At 36.7% G+C, this 13,767-nt stretch overlaps 2 protein-coding genes across 2 annotated transcripts; one reads left to right on the top strand and one right to left on the bottom strand.

Moving 5' to 3' along the window:
* The first annotated feature begins 1,614 nt into the window (after positions 1-1,614).
* Positions 1,615-8,542, top strand: znf511 (zinc finger protein 511). Its single transcript, XM_049481660.1, has 6 exons — positions 1,615-1,919; positions 2,117-2,196; positions 5,139-5,340; positions 7,797-7,921; positions 8,040-8,219; positions 8,330-8,542. Exons 1-6 carry the CDS (start codon positions 1,716-1,718, stop codon positions 8,397-8,399), a joined length of 861 nt encoding a protein of 286 aa, XP_049337617.1. The 5' UTR covers positions 1,615-1,715; the 3' UTR covers positions 8,400-8,542.
* A 642-nt stretch (positions 8,543-9,184) lies between these two features.
* Positions 9,185-12,586, bottom strand: msx3 (muscle segment homeobox 3). The gene is made up of 2 exons (XM_007248571.4): positions 11,897-12,586; positions 9,185-10,485 (listed from the first exon to the last, which is right to left on the bottom strand). The coding sequence occupies exons 1-2, from the start codon at positions 12,270-12,272 to the stop codon at positions 10,076-10,078; spliced, it is 786 nt and encodes a 261-aa protein (XP_007248633.2). The 5' UTR covers positions 12,273-12,586; the 3' UTR covers positions 9,185-10,075.
* Between the last annotated feature and the right edge of the window lie 1,181 nt (positions 12,587-13,767).

Consider the following 13,767-nt stretch of genomic DNA (forward strand, 5'->3'; position numbering starts at 1 on the left):
ATCAATCAGCAATGAACACAAAATGACCACAGTTCACATGTGTGGGATCTAACAGACTGGAAAACAGAACAAAGGGGAAATGTGCTTATTTCGCTTTCCAGGCTGTAACTCATCTATGTTAACCTAGAGATGAGAACTTGGGTAGTATGAGTATGGGAACTGTGTTTTTCTCTATAGCTGTTAGTAGACAAAACAGTCAATGATGCTTAAAGGGAGTGGATGCGCAGCTTCACCATGTGGACTTTGCTGCCACCCCGTGGATTTTGAGTTACACTACTGCTGTAAGACACGTGTGCCTTCGCTGTCTATTTACAGTAGACATCATGTTGTTTAGTCGTTTTTTTATGTTTTGTTGCACACAACACTGATTGAGAGATGTTGTTCATCACATCAGACATTTACAAATCAATGAAAAGGTTTACCAGCCAACAAAACAGTAGCTTGACCCCACCAACTACACTGGAAAAACACCAGCAGTAGTATGGCAAGGGAGCACTCTAGCCAAGAAGGAAATGTAAGGGGTTATTTTTTTATTTTATTTTATCTAATTTTAAACACTTTATTTTATCAAATTTATTTAGTTTAATCATGCTTTGTGAAGTACAAAGTTAAATACTAACGATATTAAACACAGGATTACACTGCAATAGACATAAAAAGTAAAATATTGTATGATAACACTTAGAAGTATACTGTATTAGATTCTTGTTTTGTGTGGATTACAGAAAACAACATACTTACCATCAATTGGAAATAATTTATGTCTGAATGGACTAAAAGAAGCATACTTGTTTCATGGAAAAAAAAGAAAATGTATAAACAGTAACGCATTAGGAGAAGTGTTCATATAAGTATAAAAAGTAGAAAGAACGATTTTTGGGGATCCTGTACTTTTTATATGAATATTAAACTGAAAGCATGTTCCCTGTCGTTTTGACCTACAATCATATATATATATATATATATATATATATATATATATATATATATATATATATATATATATATATATATATATATATATATATATATAGTCATGATTTTCATATTTTGTTTCTCCCATCTACTACTATTCATTTTCAATTACACATAGCAACCACATGGAATACACGTGGAACCCCTCAGTTAATGCCTGCTTAATCCCAAAACTTACGTACATCAGCTTTAATAATATAACAGGACAACAGGGATACATACTGTTTCAAATTTAATTGCGGCAACACTCATTCCTGTATTGTGATTTTTTTAGAGTAACCACACAATTAGAAAGGGTTTTTTTAAAGGTAATCACCAACTTGAAAAGCTTTTAAAATGACTTAGGTATAAATTAGCTTCAGTTGTGCTCTTGACACAGGCCATTACGCTAAAGCGATAGAATCAAATGATCTAATCTGAGGGCGTGGATTAATTTATCACAGTTGACCATGCAGCATTATGAGGAGATGATTTTGGCAAAAAAGCAAAATTTCGCCAAATACTTTTTTTTATTTATTTAGGAAAGTGAGGAAATACAGAAGAGGTGAACATCTTGTGGTTGTAGCTGGAAGTACAATCTGTAGTGTTAAGGGTGTGGGAGACACTGAGCACTGACCAATCACCTGCAAGACGCTTCAATGACGTTTAAGGAAGTGGCCCATGCATGTGTTTGTGTGTGTATGAAGTGAGCACATGATCAGTGTTTGGAGAGAGAGAGGTAACGTTAGAAGAGGAGCGGTATGTTACACTCCAGTTTATTAGAGCTATTAGAGGGATCTGATCCAACACAAATCAACATCAGTACAGTACCAGTCCTAGAGAGGAGTGAGCTCCAGCCCGGCAGGAGAGGAGGAGGAGGAGGAGAGGGAGCGGAGGAGGCAGACTGCCCGTTCAGATTCAGCCCTCACTCCCTGCACCTACACACAGATAATGAGCTTTTTGAAGTAGGTTGATTGGTGTACTCAAGACTTGACAATAATTACAGTACAGTACAGTACAGTTAGCACCAGGCTAACCAGGTTACAGTACTGCTCCAGTAATCCGAGCTCTGACTGAAACATACAGTGTGTTTAGTGAAGTGATGAGAGTTGATGAAGAGAGAAGAAATTTGGCTCAGCTAGGTTCTGTTTTTCCTCTGCAGGATGGCGACGTGCACCGGCATTTATACCTGCAGGATCTGGTAACGACTCTGCAGGCAACAGACGAGCCCCAAGCGCCTCAGTGAGTGATGTATATACTAGTGCATCTTAAAAAAAAATAGAATATCATTAAGAAGTTACATTATTTCAGTACTTCAATTCAAAATGTGAAACTCATATATTATATAGATGTATTACACACAGAGTGATCTATTTATTTAAGCATGTATTTATTTAATTGTTGATGATTATGGCTTACAGCTAATGCACACCCAAATATCAATGTCTCAGAATATTATTTAAGACCAATTGGAACTTTTGACAGTGTGGGTAGTGTGCCAAGACCTGCTGGAAAATGAAATCCGCATCTCAATACAAGTACTCCGGAGAGGGAAGCATGCCATGAAGTGCTGTAAGATTTTCCAGGAAAACACTGACTGCACTGACTTTAGACTTGATATAACACAGTGGACCAACACCAGCAGATGCCATGTCTCTCCAAACCCTCATTGACCATCAGTGAATTTTACATTTTATTTAATTTGGAAATCAAGGGACCAAAATCTGGAGAAGGAGTGGAGAGACACACAGTCCAAGCTGTTTGAGGTCTAGTGTGAAGTTTCCACAATCAGTGATGGTTTGGAGAGACATGTCGTCTGCTGCTGTTGGTCCACTGTGTTATATACATACTGTACCTGTACCTATCTAAAGTTTGGGACACACTTTACCATTCAATGTTTTCTCTATTTTTTTATTTAATTATTTTCTACATTATTATTAAAGTCAAGAATACAATTAAAGGATACAAATGGAATTTCATAGTAAACAAAAAAAATGGTTCAACTTTTTGTGTACAAAATATTTATGCACGTGTTCGTGCTTTAATGTCTTCAATATAAAATTTACAATGTAAAAAAATAAAAAGAAAGAAAACACATTGAAAGAGGTGTCTCCAAATGTTTGACTGGTACTGTACATATCCATTGATGTTTATTTTGTTTGGTAAATAAAATATATGCCGAAAAATAAATGTACTTAGGCTGGTCACGATTACTTTTCAGTTTGGACAACCAGCTGTCCCAAAAAAAAGGCATAAGGAAGCATTTGACCTTTGAAAAGCACACTGTATTAATCTTTACATGAACTCACCCACTGTTTCTACACAATGTCAGCATAATGACAAAATTAGGCCATGTACATATATTGCATAATAACTCTAGTGTAATTATCGTGACAGTTGTGATGTTCATTTGTCCTGTCATGATCGGGACATTGTCCTCTTACATGGTTTAGTGAGTTTAATGTTACCTAAGTTATGAAATGCATGTGGGGAAGAAAACTTTGGATTTCTTCTATGGCACATTACTGCATGGCAGTGGCAGTGTATTCATAAAATATCTGTGTATACTTTGCATACTGGAATTCTCTCTGGTGTATGGTGTTTACATTATATCACTTTACAATTGACTTCAACATTTTATTTAATTTAAAAGTATATTTTTTGTAATTCCACCTATGTCATGCATTGGTTGTAGTTGTGGATAAATATTGAATTATAAAGAATTATAAATGTTGAATTCTCCAGTTGTTTGTATAGTGTAGCGAGTAACACAGCTGCATTCCATTTGTCAGAGTGGGGTTTGATTCCTTGCCAGGGTAACAACACCAGACTGTACCAGTAAGAGTCAGTAGGCAAGACTCTGTTTTACAGGACAGTCAGCTTCCTCTGCAACATGATTAAACTTTAAATCACTCGTCCAAATACCATTAAAATATAAGCGTATACATAAATGCTGACAGAGCTTCAGAAAGTAGGCCTCAACATGTGGTGCACACAATAAAAATGTACAGACTAAGACAGGAAAGCATGTGTTTAGATAATGGTACCTTTATTGTTCCCAAAGAACTAGGGAAACAATATGTTGTAGGTAGAAAAACACATAAAACAATGTAATTGTTACCATTTGGCTACAACATGCAATAAAATGGGAATCATTCTGATAGTAAAGAAATAACAGCATTCATATATCTGTAGACCTGTCACGATAATTACATTGCCAGTGTATCATATAGTATACAAACATGACCTCAATAGTTTCTGCTGATTATAATATTGCTAATTGTTTTAACCTAATGTAAATGAGCCGCTATGTTTTATTATATTTATGTTTTGTTTATTTAGGATATTTAACCATTGTCTATACAGCTCTGGAAAAAAGAGACCACTTAAAAATTAAGAGTTTCTTTGATTTTAATTGAAAACCTAATTGAAAACCTCTGGAATATAATCAAGAGGAAGATGAATGATCACAAGCAATCAAACCAAACTGAACTGCTTGAATTTTTGCAGCCGGAGTGACATAAAGTTATCCAAAAGCAGTGTGTAAGACTGGTGGAGGAGAACATGCCAAGATGCATGAAAACTGTGATAAAAAAAACAGGTTTATTCCATAAAATATTGATTTCTGAACTCTTAAAACCTTATGAATATGAACTTGTTTTCTTTGTATTATTTAAGGTCTGAGAGCTCTGCGTCGTTTTTGTTATTTCAGCCATTTCTCATTTTCTGCTATTTTATTTGGAATTTGGGAGAAACATCCATTGTTTATAGAATAAAAACAACAATATTCATTTTACACAAACATATACCTATAAATGGCAAAATCATAGAAACTGATTTAGAGACTGAAGTGGTCTCTTATTTTTTTTTTTTTACAGAGCTTTATATTTCAGTTCCAGTGTCTGAAATTTTTTGATAATAACCTATTTTTATACTTGTCAAAATGGTGTAATTCCATTATAATGCTATCATTATATCAGTGGTACAAAATGTTTATCTAAATTTTTTCTGGATGAAAAATGTTGAAAAGAAATGTAGTTATTGTGGCAGGCCTATATGTATATCAGTATGATAAGAAATAATTTTATGCCAATAGTTTTGTTTCCCTACTGGAGCACCCTGTGTGAATATATTATAAATATATCTAAATATATTCTTTTTCATCTTTTCTTGACCTTTTTCAGTGTTTCAGAGTTTCGATGTCACATCACAAGCTGTAAGCAGTTATTTGACACTCTTGAGGGATATGAGCACCACTACAACTCACTCCACCGCCACGTGTGCTCCAACTGCAAGCGATCCTTCCCATCCAACCACCTGCTGGACATACACATCCAGGAGTGGCATGACTCCCTCTTTCAGGTCATGGCAGAGAAACAGTGCATGGTAATATTCATATTTAGCATTATAGAATGGCTGAAATATAAAAAAAGCCAGTGTCTTTTGAGATGATATTTGTAGTTTACACATTTGATATATGTAGTGTGCATTTGTCTGGCTAATTACATTATTAGGCTCTGGGTCTGAACACAGAACTTGATAGCAGGTTTCTGCATAATTTATAGGCAATATTTTCACCCTGTTTTTTAAAACAAGATAAAACAAAAACAAAACTGAAATAGTAATTAAAATGGGAAAGACTACTAATTTAAACCTGTATCTGATACGCATCCTTTGGCCTCCTTCCAGGGTATCTCAGCTCTGGCTTGCTAGGAAATCGCTGTCAGTGTTCAGATCTAGGCATCTGGCTGCATCCTATCAGAGCCGAGTAAGAGGAGAGGGGGCATGTGCTTTGGACCCATGCTGAAATGCCTGGGCTGTTTTTATGGAGTTGCTTAAAAGTTCCAGAGGTTGGGATTTCTGGGGCTTATTTTGTTAGAAAAATTATGAAGCATTTCAAAACTTTCATTTATTTAAGCCAAAACATATCTTTAATATATCATAACCCCTGTAAAATCTAAGAATGAAAATATGTGAAACATTTAATGTACATTAATTAACAGTACTTACGACAGAAAGTCTCAATGTATTAATTTAAGGTATTTAGCAGACGCCCTTATCCAGAGCGACTTACAACAGTGCTTCGCTGTTACTTCAGAATATCCATAGCTAGTTTGTACACTAGGATCAAGGGATACACAAAGCTTGATTATGTTTAGAACCTTAATCTTTTTTAAGATTAGTTTAGAAAAGATGAGTCTTCAGTCGGCGTTTGAAGACCGTGAGTGACTCTGCTGTTCTGACACCCAGTGGAAGTTCCAAAACCTTGGTCCTAGCACAGAGAAGAGTTGGGATGTCACTAGTTATGACTAACCATTTCAACAGGTTTTAAATAAATGTCTTAATTCATTATTATTTACACAATTCTTATACCTTAACTAGTATCAATTAATAATTATTAAGACATTACTTAACCATCTAACAGCGTTTATTACTGTACTGTTAATTGTGATCCGTATTGCAGAGTATTACCAAAAAATCTTAAGTAATCCTGACCATTGAATTAAACACTGTATCCACATTCTGGGTGTGTTGCATTCTCTCAAAAAAGAGTCAGCTTTCTCCTACTGACTGTCTAAATCTCAAAATTGAAATTGAGCAATTAAAACTAAAAATATAAACTTCTGTAACATGTTTATTAACTTAGAAAGTTGTTTTTGTTATAAGTTCCAGGTAACTTTTGTTTGAGTTTTGATTAAAGTAGTATTGAGGTAATTGAGGTAATATTTTATTTAATTCAAAAATAAATATATACCATTCGAGGTTACTTGATACTCAGCATGTTAGTCTCATATAATAGCAAATAATTGATTGTGGCTATTCTCTGATCTCCTTCTAAACTAGACTGGTAGAAACCCGGAGAAAACCTGTTGAATGTTGTTATTTTTTAACCCAGTTGTTTGGTATTCATAGAGCGGCCCATTAATTAGTTTATTGTATTTACTATAAAGGGTTTAATTACATTTATGTTTGGTTTATATTGCTTTGGCGATTACTTTAACTAAAGTAATTCATCTGATGAAAATTTGTGATTCGCTTTTGAATTATTCGGGTAGAACTTAGACTGTAAACGAGTCCAAGTTAGTCGAGTATAAAGTAATTATGCAAATAATATTTCTTTGATTTGCATAATTACTTAATCCTCGGCTAACTTAGACTTGTTTACAGTGTACAGCAGATAAATGTTTTATTGTTATAAATCTAATTAAAATGAACAAATCTGAGCATTATTAGAAACCCAGATTGTATATATTTTTGCTTTGTAATGATTTTTTTTTTTTCTATTTTTGGATTTACAGGGCAGTCTGTAAAGTGCTGAATATCATCAGCGAAGAAAGCCTGTGTTCTCTTTTTTTTCCTTAAAAGGAGGCTTCCCAAATCATATACATTTTATTAGAAAAGACAAGAGCTCACTAGCACACTGCTGTTATTTTCCAATTATCTTAAATATTTTTTTTTTATTTAAAAAAAGGCCGTTTAGAACAAATACCAAGCACAGCATCCAGTACAAGCCATCAACAGGAAATAGTTGTTTATAATTTATATTTATTTAATGTTTATTTAATTTCTGTAAGTTAAGTCGTAACTCTTCGGTTATAGTCAGTCAGGTCATATCAGTGTGATTTTGAGTAAGAGGAGAAATCTAAAACCATCCACAGTTTTAATAGCTTTTTCCTGAAGGAGCCTTTACTGCATGATTGTATTGAGTTTGAACATCCTGATTGCTGCGGACATTTTAATATTGGCTGGTCTTGCCCACATACTTAAAGTAGGAACAATCCTTTCCCATTACGCAACACGAAACAACCATGTACTTAATCTGTCTAATGTAATCTTCTCAGTATCGGTGCTTGGTTGAGGGTTGTGGACTGAAGTTCCAAACCAGCAAAGAGAGGAAAGATCATCTGATCAGAGTTCACAGCTACCCTTCAGACTTCAGATTCGACAGATCAAAGAAGATAAAAAGGTGCAACATAATTGAAGTATTGGAGGTTTATTGCTGTTAGTTTTTCGTGTTTTTAATGCTTTAATCTATTTTGTGCAATTATATCAAATCAACTATATATTATATTTTATTTGTTCAGCAAAACAAAAGAGAAGAGGACTCCTCAGCAGAGAGAAGACTGTATGGCTGTCTCCAGTTTAGAAGTTAGTCAACACAGAGAAACTGAGAATTGTGAGGAAATGGACATTTCGCTGCCCCAAGAGTCAGAGAAGCCAGAGCTCGTACCCTCTCAACAGCCAAAGCCACGTTACTCATACAGGTCAGCATTTCTCAGACTTTTGGGTTGAAAATTTAGTGCAGCTTGTGCTTACTTTTTTAATTAACCTAAACTAATGTTTAAATTATTAAATTCATGATTTTTTTGTCTAGGGTGCCTTCATCAATTTGCTTCGGTCAAGGCTCAGTCAGAGGCTTCAGAGGTGGAAGAAAGAAGAAGTAGGCCAAAACCTTTATTTAATAGATAAACAGAGATTGATGTTTCTTATATGGTTCTGTGTTGGTGCTATAGCATCTGTACAATGTGCTTTTTGGATATTAAATATTAAGTATTTTTTACAATAAAATTGGCCATAAAATATTGTATGTGGTGTGTTTTAGAGTTTATATCAAAAACTTTTAGAGTTTATATTAAAAAAACAGAAAGTGCTGAAATGAACATTGATATGAAGTTCTAATTACTGCCTAAATATTACCTTTGTGACAAAAAGCACTATCAGAATGTAATTTATTCCTCCTTTCTCACTGCTAGTAGAAAATGGACAAGGCGAAAGTATGTTGCAATTTAATCTCTGTCTGTTACCAAGTACTCTGTAATGAGTACATTGAGATTAAGCACAACTTGATTTATTTAATTTATTTTAATTATCAAATTAACTAATGCAATATTTCAGAGATTTAAATTAAGATAAATCACAAATTAAAGCATAATTAATAAAGTCAGTAGATATTTGTATTCAATGCTACATTTGAATTTGCTTTAATTGTATTTTTTAAATAGGTCTATGTTAAAATGAAAAAGGTTTTCGGCCTTTTCGCTTACCTTACAACCAGAGCCACAATAATTAATAATTTAATTGTTACTATATCAGATTTTTAGACTAATAAAAGTGTACTCCGAACAACAGGAACAGATTTCGTTTCTTTCTTCAATTGGTGAAATGTAATAAAACATGGTTGAACATTTCTGATGTTAAAAATTAGAGATTGTAGAAAAACGACACACAGTTCCCTTATTTCAAATTTATTTTTTTCCCAATACAAAAGATTATTTTTCTAAATTTGTCTGTACAAATATATACAATAATTTACAGAATATAAATGTAAACACAATGTATAAATATCAGCAAGTCTATTCGTAATTTCAAAGGTGGTTGAAAATAGCTGGGTGCTAATATATACGCTTATTTACAATAATAAAAAATCTAGAGGTTAATTTTACAGTCTGTTAAACTCTAGCTGTGGTACATGGAGCCTGACGGAGTCCTTTCGAAACGGAGCCCAGTAAAAGCGTCAGTCTGGGGTCAGATGGAAATTGGAAATCTAATGAAACTGGAGAGTCTTCGATGTGAGCGCGAATAAAACCAGGCTGGCAGCACCTTATAGAAATTATAGCTTCCCTTCGTTTAATTCATTTAAACCAGCGGAGAAGCGAATTATGGTTCACTTTAAGACAATCCGCTTAATTCTTTGTAAATATTAGCTGGGATTATTTGGCTCTTATATTTTAAGTGTTTAGGGTTTTTTCTAAAACTTTACGACATTTGGGGGGCTTTATTAATGCAAATAATTATATTCCGGATTAAAACATGCCCTCTTCATTTTTGAAAGTTTCTATGAGCTACTGTTTAAACCAGCAGAAGTCACAGAACAACCCGAGCTGAATTAAGTATGGAGTATGGTCCTTGTTCGCCGTGTCAGCAACAGGTTGGGTGGATTCTGGATGGAGCAGGTTTTGCAGTGAATCCTGAAGCTCTATTTTCTGATTCTGCAGTGTGTTTTATTGAAGTGGTTGTTTCGTCCTGTTTGAGGCCTGTTTTACTTTAAGAGCTGAAACTCGTTGGTCCATTGACAGAGTAATAAAATCGGAACAGAGGTCCAGCAGTTACTGACGCTCGGTTAGGACAGATAGTACATTCCGTAGGTCACAGGTCCACCGAACAATCCGGGCAGCGGCAGCGCGGGCCGCGGGAAGGCCGCCGCGTGCCCGTACAGGCCCGGAGAGCCCGCTCCCAGCGGGAACGGGAGCGCGAGCGCCGGCAGCACGGGCTTGGCCGCCAGCTTGAGCTTCTCCAGCTCGGCCTCCTGTAGTCTCTTGGCTTTGGCCCTGCGGTTCTGAAACCAGATCTTCACCTGCGTCTCGGTCAGGTTGAGCGAGCTAGAGAACTCCGCGCGCTCTGCGATGGACAGGTACTGCTTCTGCCGGAACTTGCGCTCGAGCGCCAGCAGCTGCGCCGTGGTGAACGGAGTCCGCGGCTTGCGGTTATTCTTGTGCTTCCTGAGCGCGCAGGGTGTCGGACTGGAGTGTCCTATTAGGAGAGAAGGAGAGAGGGAGAGAGAGAGCGTGTCAGACACACTAGAGCAACAAAAAAAAAACACAGTGTACTGTATAGATTTATCACCACTATAAAGTAGCCAATCAGGAAAAAGATAGAGAAGATGTACATTTTTTTGCCTTGTCTTTACTAAAGTAGCTTACAAAACCTGCAAAAGTACTTTTAAAGGTATAGTATGATATTATGACACTTCAGGAACCCAACCGTGTCTCTTTGAGAAAAATAACTTCAAAGAAATAAAGAACAAAAAAACATTGGGTATTCATCAAGCATCATCAGCTGTCCAACAGACTTCAGTTAACTTTAACTGGTCCTGGATCAGCATACTTATTTTAAGAAGTTTAATAAATATGGTCCATTGTGCATATGCAACACAAGAAACACTTGGTACCACGTTTCCATACCACAGTTTTCTTGCTGCCTCAACATAAAATGTAGTGTTGCTCAGACATTTCTTAAGGCCTTTTGCTCAAACAACTTGATAAAAGTAGCAGTTCAAAATTTTGGTAGCAATTCGAAGTTTTGTAAAGTTGTATTTTTTTTATTTGGACAGTGCACTTTAACTGAAGGTACTGAAGACATATTTTCTGAGAGTGTAAAGTTATCACAAACTAATAGATAAAAACGGAGGATTTCAAGACATGAGCTGATTGGCTGTTTGGGGTGGTGGATTCAGCAGACACATATGTCGATCAAACAACCTCAGGCCGTAATCATTATTGGATCATATTTTTTAGTGCCCCACTAAAGTTAGTTAACATATTTACTTACAATGTGTATTTGTGCTGTTTTGTAGAGAGAATTCACTAGTAATTCCCTACAAATCCAGTGGAGTAAACAAGCTTGTTAAAGCATCCCTCTATTAGTTAGCTAGCTCCCACTATGTAAAGAGTTGGTTATATGCAGAAATAGTAAAAAAAAAATCCTGCTTACTTGATACTTAGCGGCTTTAGTTACAGTATGTATTATTATTTTTTACTTGTATGGAGAGAATTAAATCAGTAAGCTCCAGAAAAGGAGTAAACAAACATCCTTGTTTAAGCATCTAGCTAACTGCCCCTCACTGTACTACATAATATTAACTGTAATAAACAACTTTGTTAGCGTTAATTATTTACTGCAATAGTAACTTTTTAAAAGTATATTTATTGTCTGATTGATAGTCTAGAAAATATAATTTACTTCTAATTTAACAACAAGGAAAAAAAACGAATCTCTCTAAAACTGTTTCACTTTTTTATTCTCTTGTATTAAAGTATAAATAATAAAAAGTTCGTTTATAGCAAAACACAGATAAGGCCTATCTTTAGTCTGAACACCCCAGTAAGTTTAGCTAGGTTAGCATATATAGTTCGTACATTATATATATTTTTCTGACACTTACTTGGCGGGGAAGTGTACGGGGGGCTCTGGTACCACCCTCCCCGTGTCTTGTCCTCCTCTGCGCCTCCTCTTGTGCCCGAGTTCGCCGCGCTCTCCAGCGCCACTTTCCTCTCCGCGTACAGAGCCATGGGGGAGAGCCGCAGGCGCTCCTCAGCCCCGGGCGCCGGGGCCATCGCTCCGGGCTCCGCCGCGGGGTATGAAGTCCTGGAAGTGCTCCTGTCTGATATTAACGCCTCCACGCTGAAGGGAAGGCTCGCCGCCTTGCTCTTACATCCCCTTGCCGCGCTCCTGTCGCCTGCCTGAGTCGCCGTCTCCTCTTCGCCATCCTGGACGAGTGGTCCTTGCACGGAGCTCATGGTGGACGGTAGAGGGGCCATAAGCTAAAACTCCCAACACAAGAACACACGCTCGCTTTCACACGCCGCTCCGCCGCTGTTCCCCTCCGCCGTGGCCCCGCCGCTCCTCTCCGCTCCCCCTCGGCCTCGCGGAGCTCCCACCTATAAAACTTACCCAAAACTTGGCCTTTTGTTTTTTTTACTCTGGCGTCCTCCAATCAGCGTGTCGCTCGACCCACGTGACGCTCTTCGGCGCGTGTTCTGATTGGTCCGCCCGGTCTCTATGACGACGTCAAAGCGAGGCTGAAAGAGACTGCTCGAGCCGTCATACTCGGGCTCGAGCGGAGCGAGTTTAGCTGATGGCTCCGGGGCTCTCTGAGTTTCAGAGCTTATTTCAGTACTTTCTGTTGTAATTAAGCCGAGGGGTCGTGTGTGTGTGTGTGTTGCGGAGAGAGAGAGAGGGAAATAGAGCGGCCCTCATTAGCTTAACCCTTATTGAAACCAGACTACTACAGGAACAGCCGCCTCTTTAGCTGTAACTGTATGTTTGTTGTCGACCTTTACTCGTGTAAACACGATTTTCCATTTCCTGTCTTCTTTATTTTACTCTCTTTTATTTCTTTATTTATGTGTGTTTGTGTCATACTCTTGAGTAAAAGGTATGTCACGATAATTAACTTAAGTTATGGATATATCATAGCCTAGGTGTATTGTATGGACATGATGACATGATTTTTAGATTTTTGAAGATCTTGAGTGTCACCAATATTTTATGGTTCAGCTGTGCAGTGAACAATGCATCACTAACAGAGTTATTTTATACACAGAGTAAACTGCAACAGATGAAAGTTCATGCATTATATTGTTTTATACGTTTTTTGTGTGTTTCTTCTTCTGTCAGGGTCATTAAAAACAATAAGTCAACTTTGTTCAAACTTTGTCACACCTAGCTTGTGAAATTGCATGCTTTTGTATGTGTATATATATTATTCTCTTTTAAAGACTAAATGCTAAAGTGCGTTCGTAGCAGAACACATATTTTTAATGGAAGACTCCAGCAAGTTTTTTTAGGTTCACAAGTTAGTAGGATACTTTTTTTTTGCTTGATAACCACTGTTATTTCCTTTCCTCTGGAAAATCCTTTAAAGGGCGCAAATGCATTATTATACAATATAATTATCGTTATATCACTATTTCATCGAATTATCTTAAAATTAAAGCAATGAAAGCAATAACGCAATTATTTCTCTGACAATATATATCGTCCAAATAACCAAAAATATGTATCGTGACGATCTACTAGTTATAGGCTCCTACAAAAAATGCTGTAGACAGTCCGTGTCTATGCCTTATGGCCTCAGGCAGTTTACTATATTAAAATAGGCCTATGAGCTCCGTAAACTGACCTGGACGGCGCGTTAAACGGAACCAGATCATATTCGGATTGGACTGATGAACGACGTGAGCGAGTGAGGGCTGATTGCGTCACGCTGCATTAGAGCAGTTTAAAGCCGCCCTCGGCTCTTTAAGCTCGCAT

This window comes from Astyanax mexicanus, chromosome 7 (assembly GCF_023375975.1).
Source record: "Astyanax mexicanus isolate ESR-SI-001 chromosome 7, AstMex3_surface, whole genome shotgun sequence".
NCBI lineage: Eukaryota > Metazoa > Chordata > Actinopteri > Characiformes > Acestrorhamphidae > Astyanax > Astyanax mexicanus.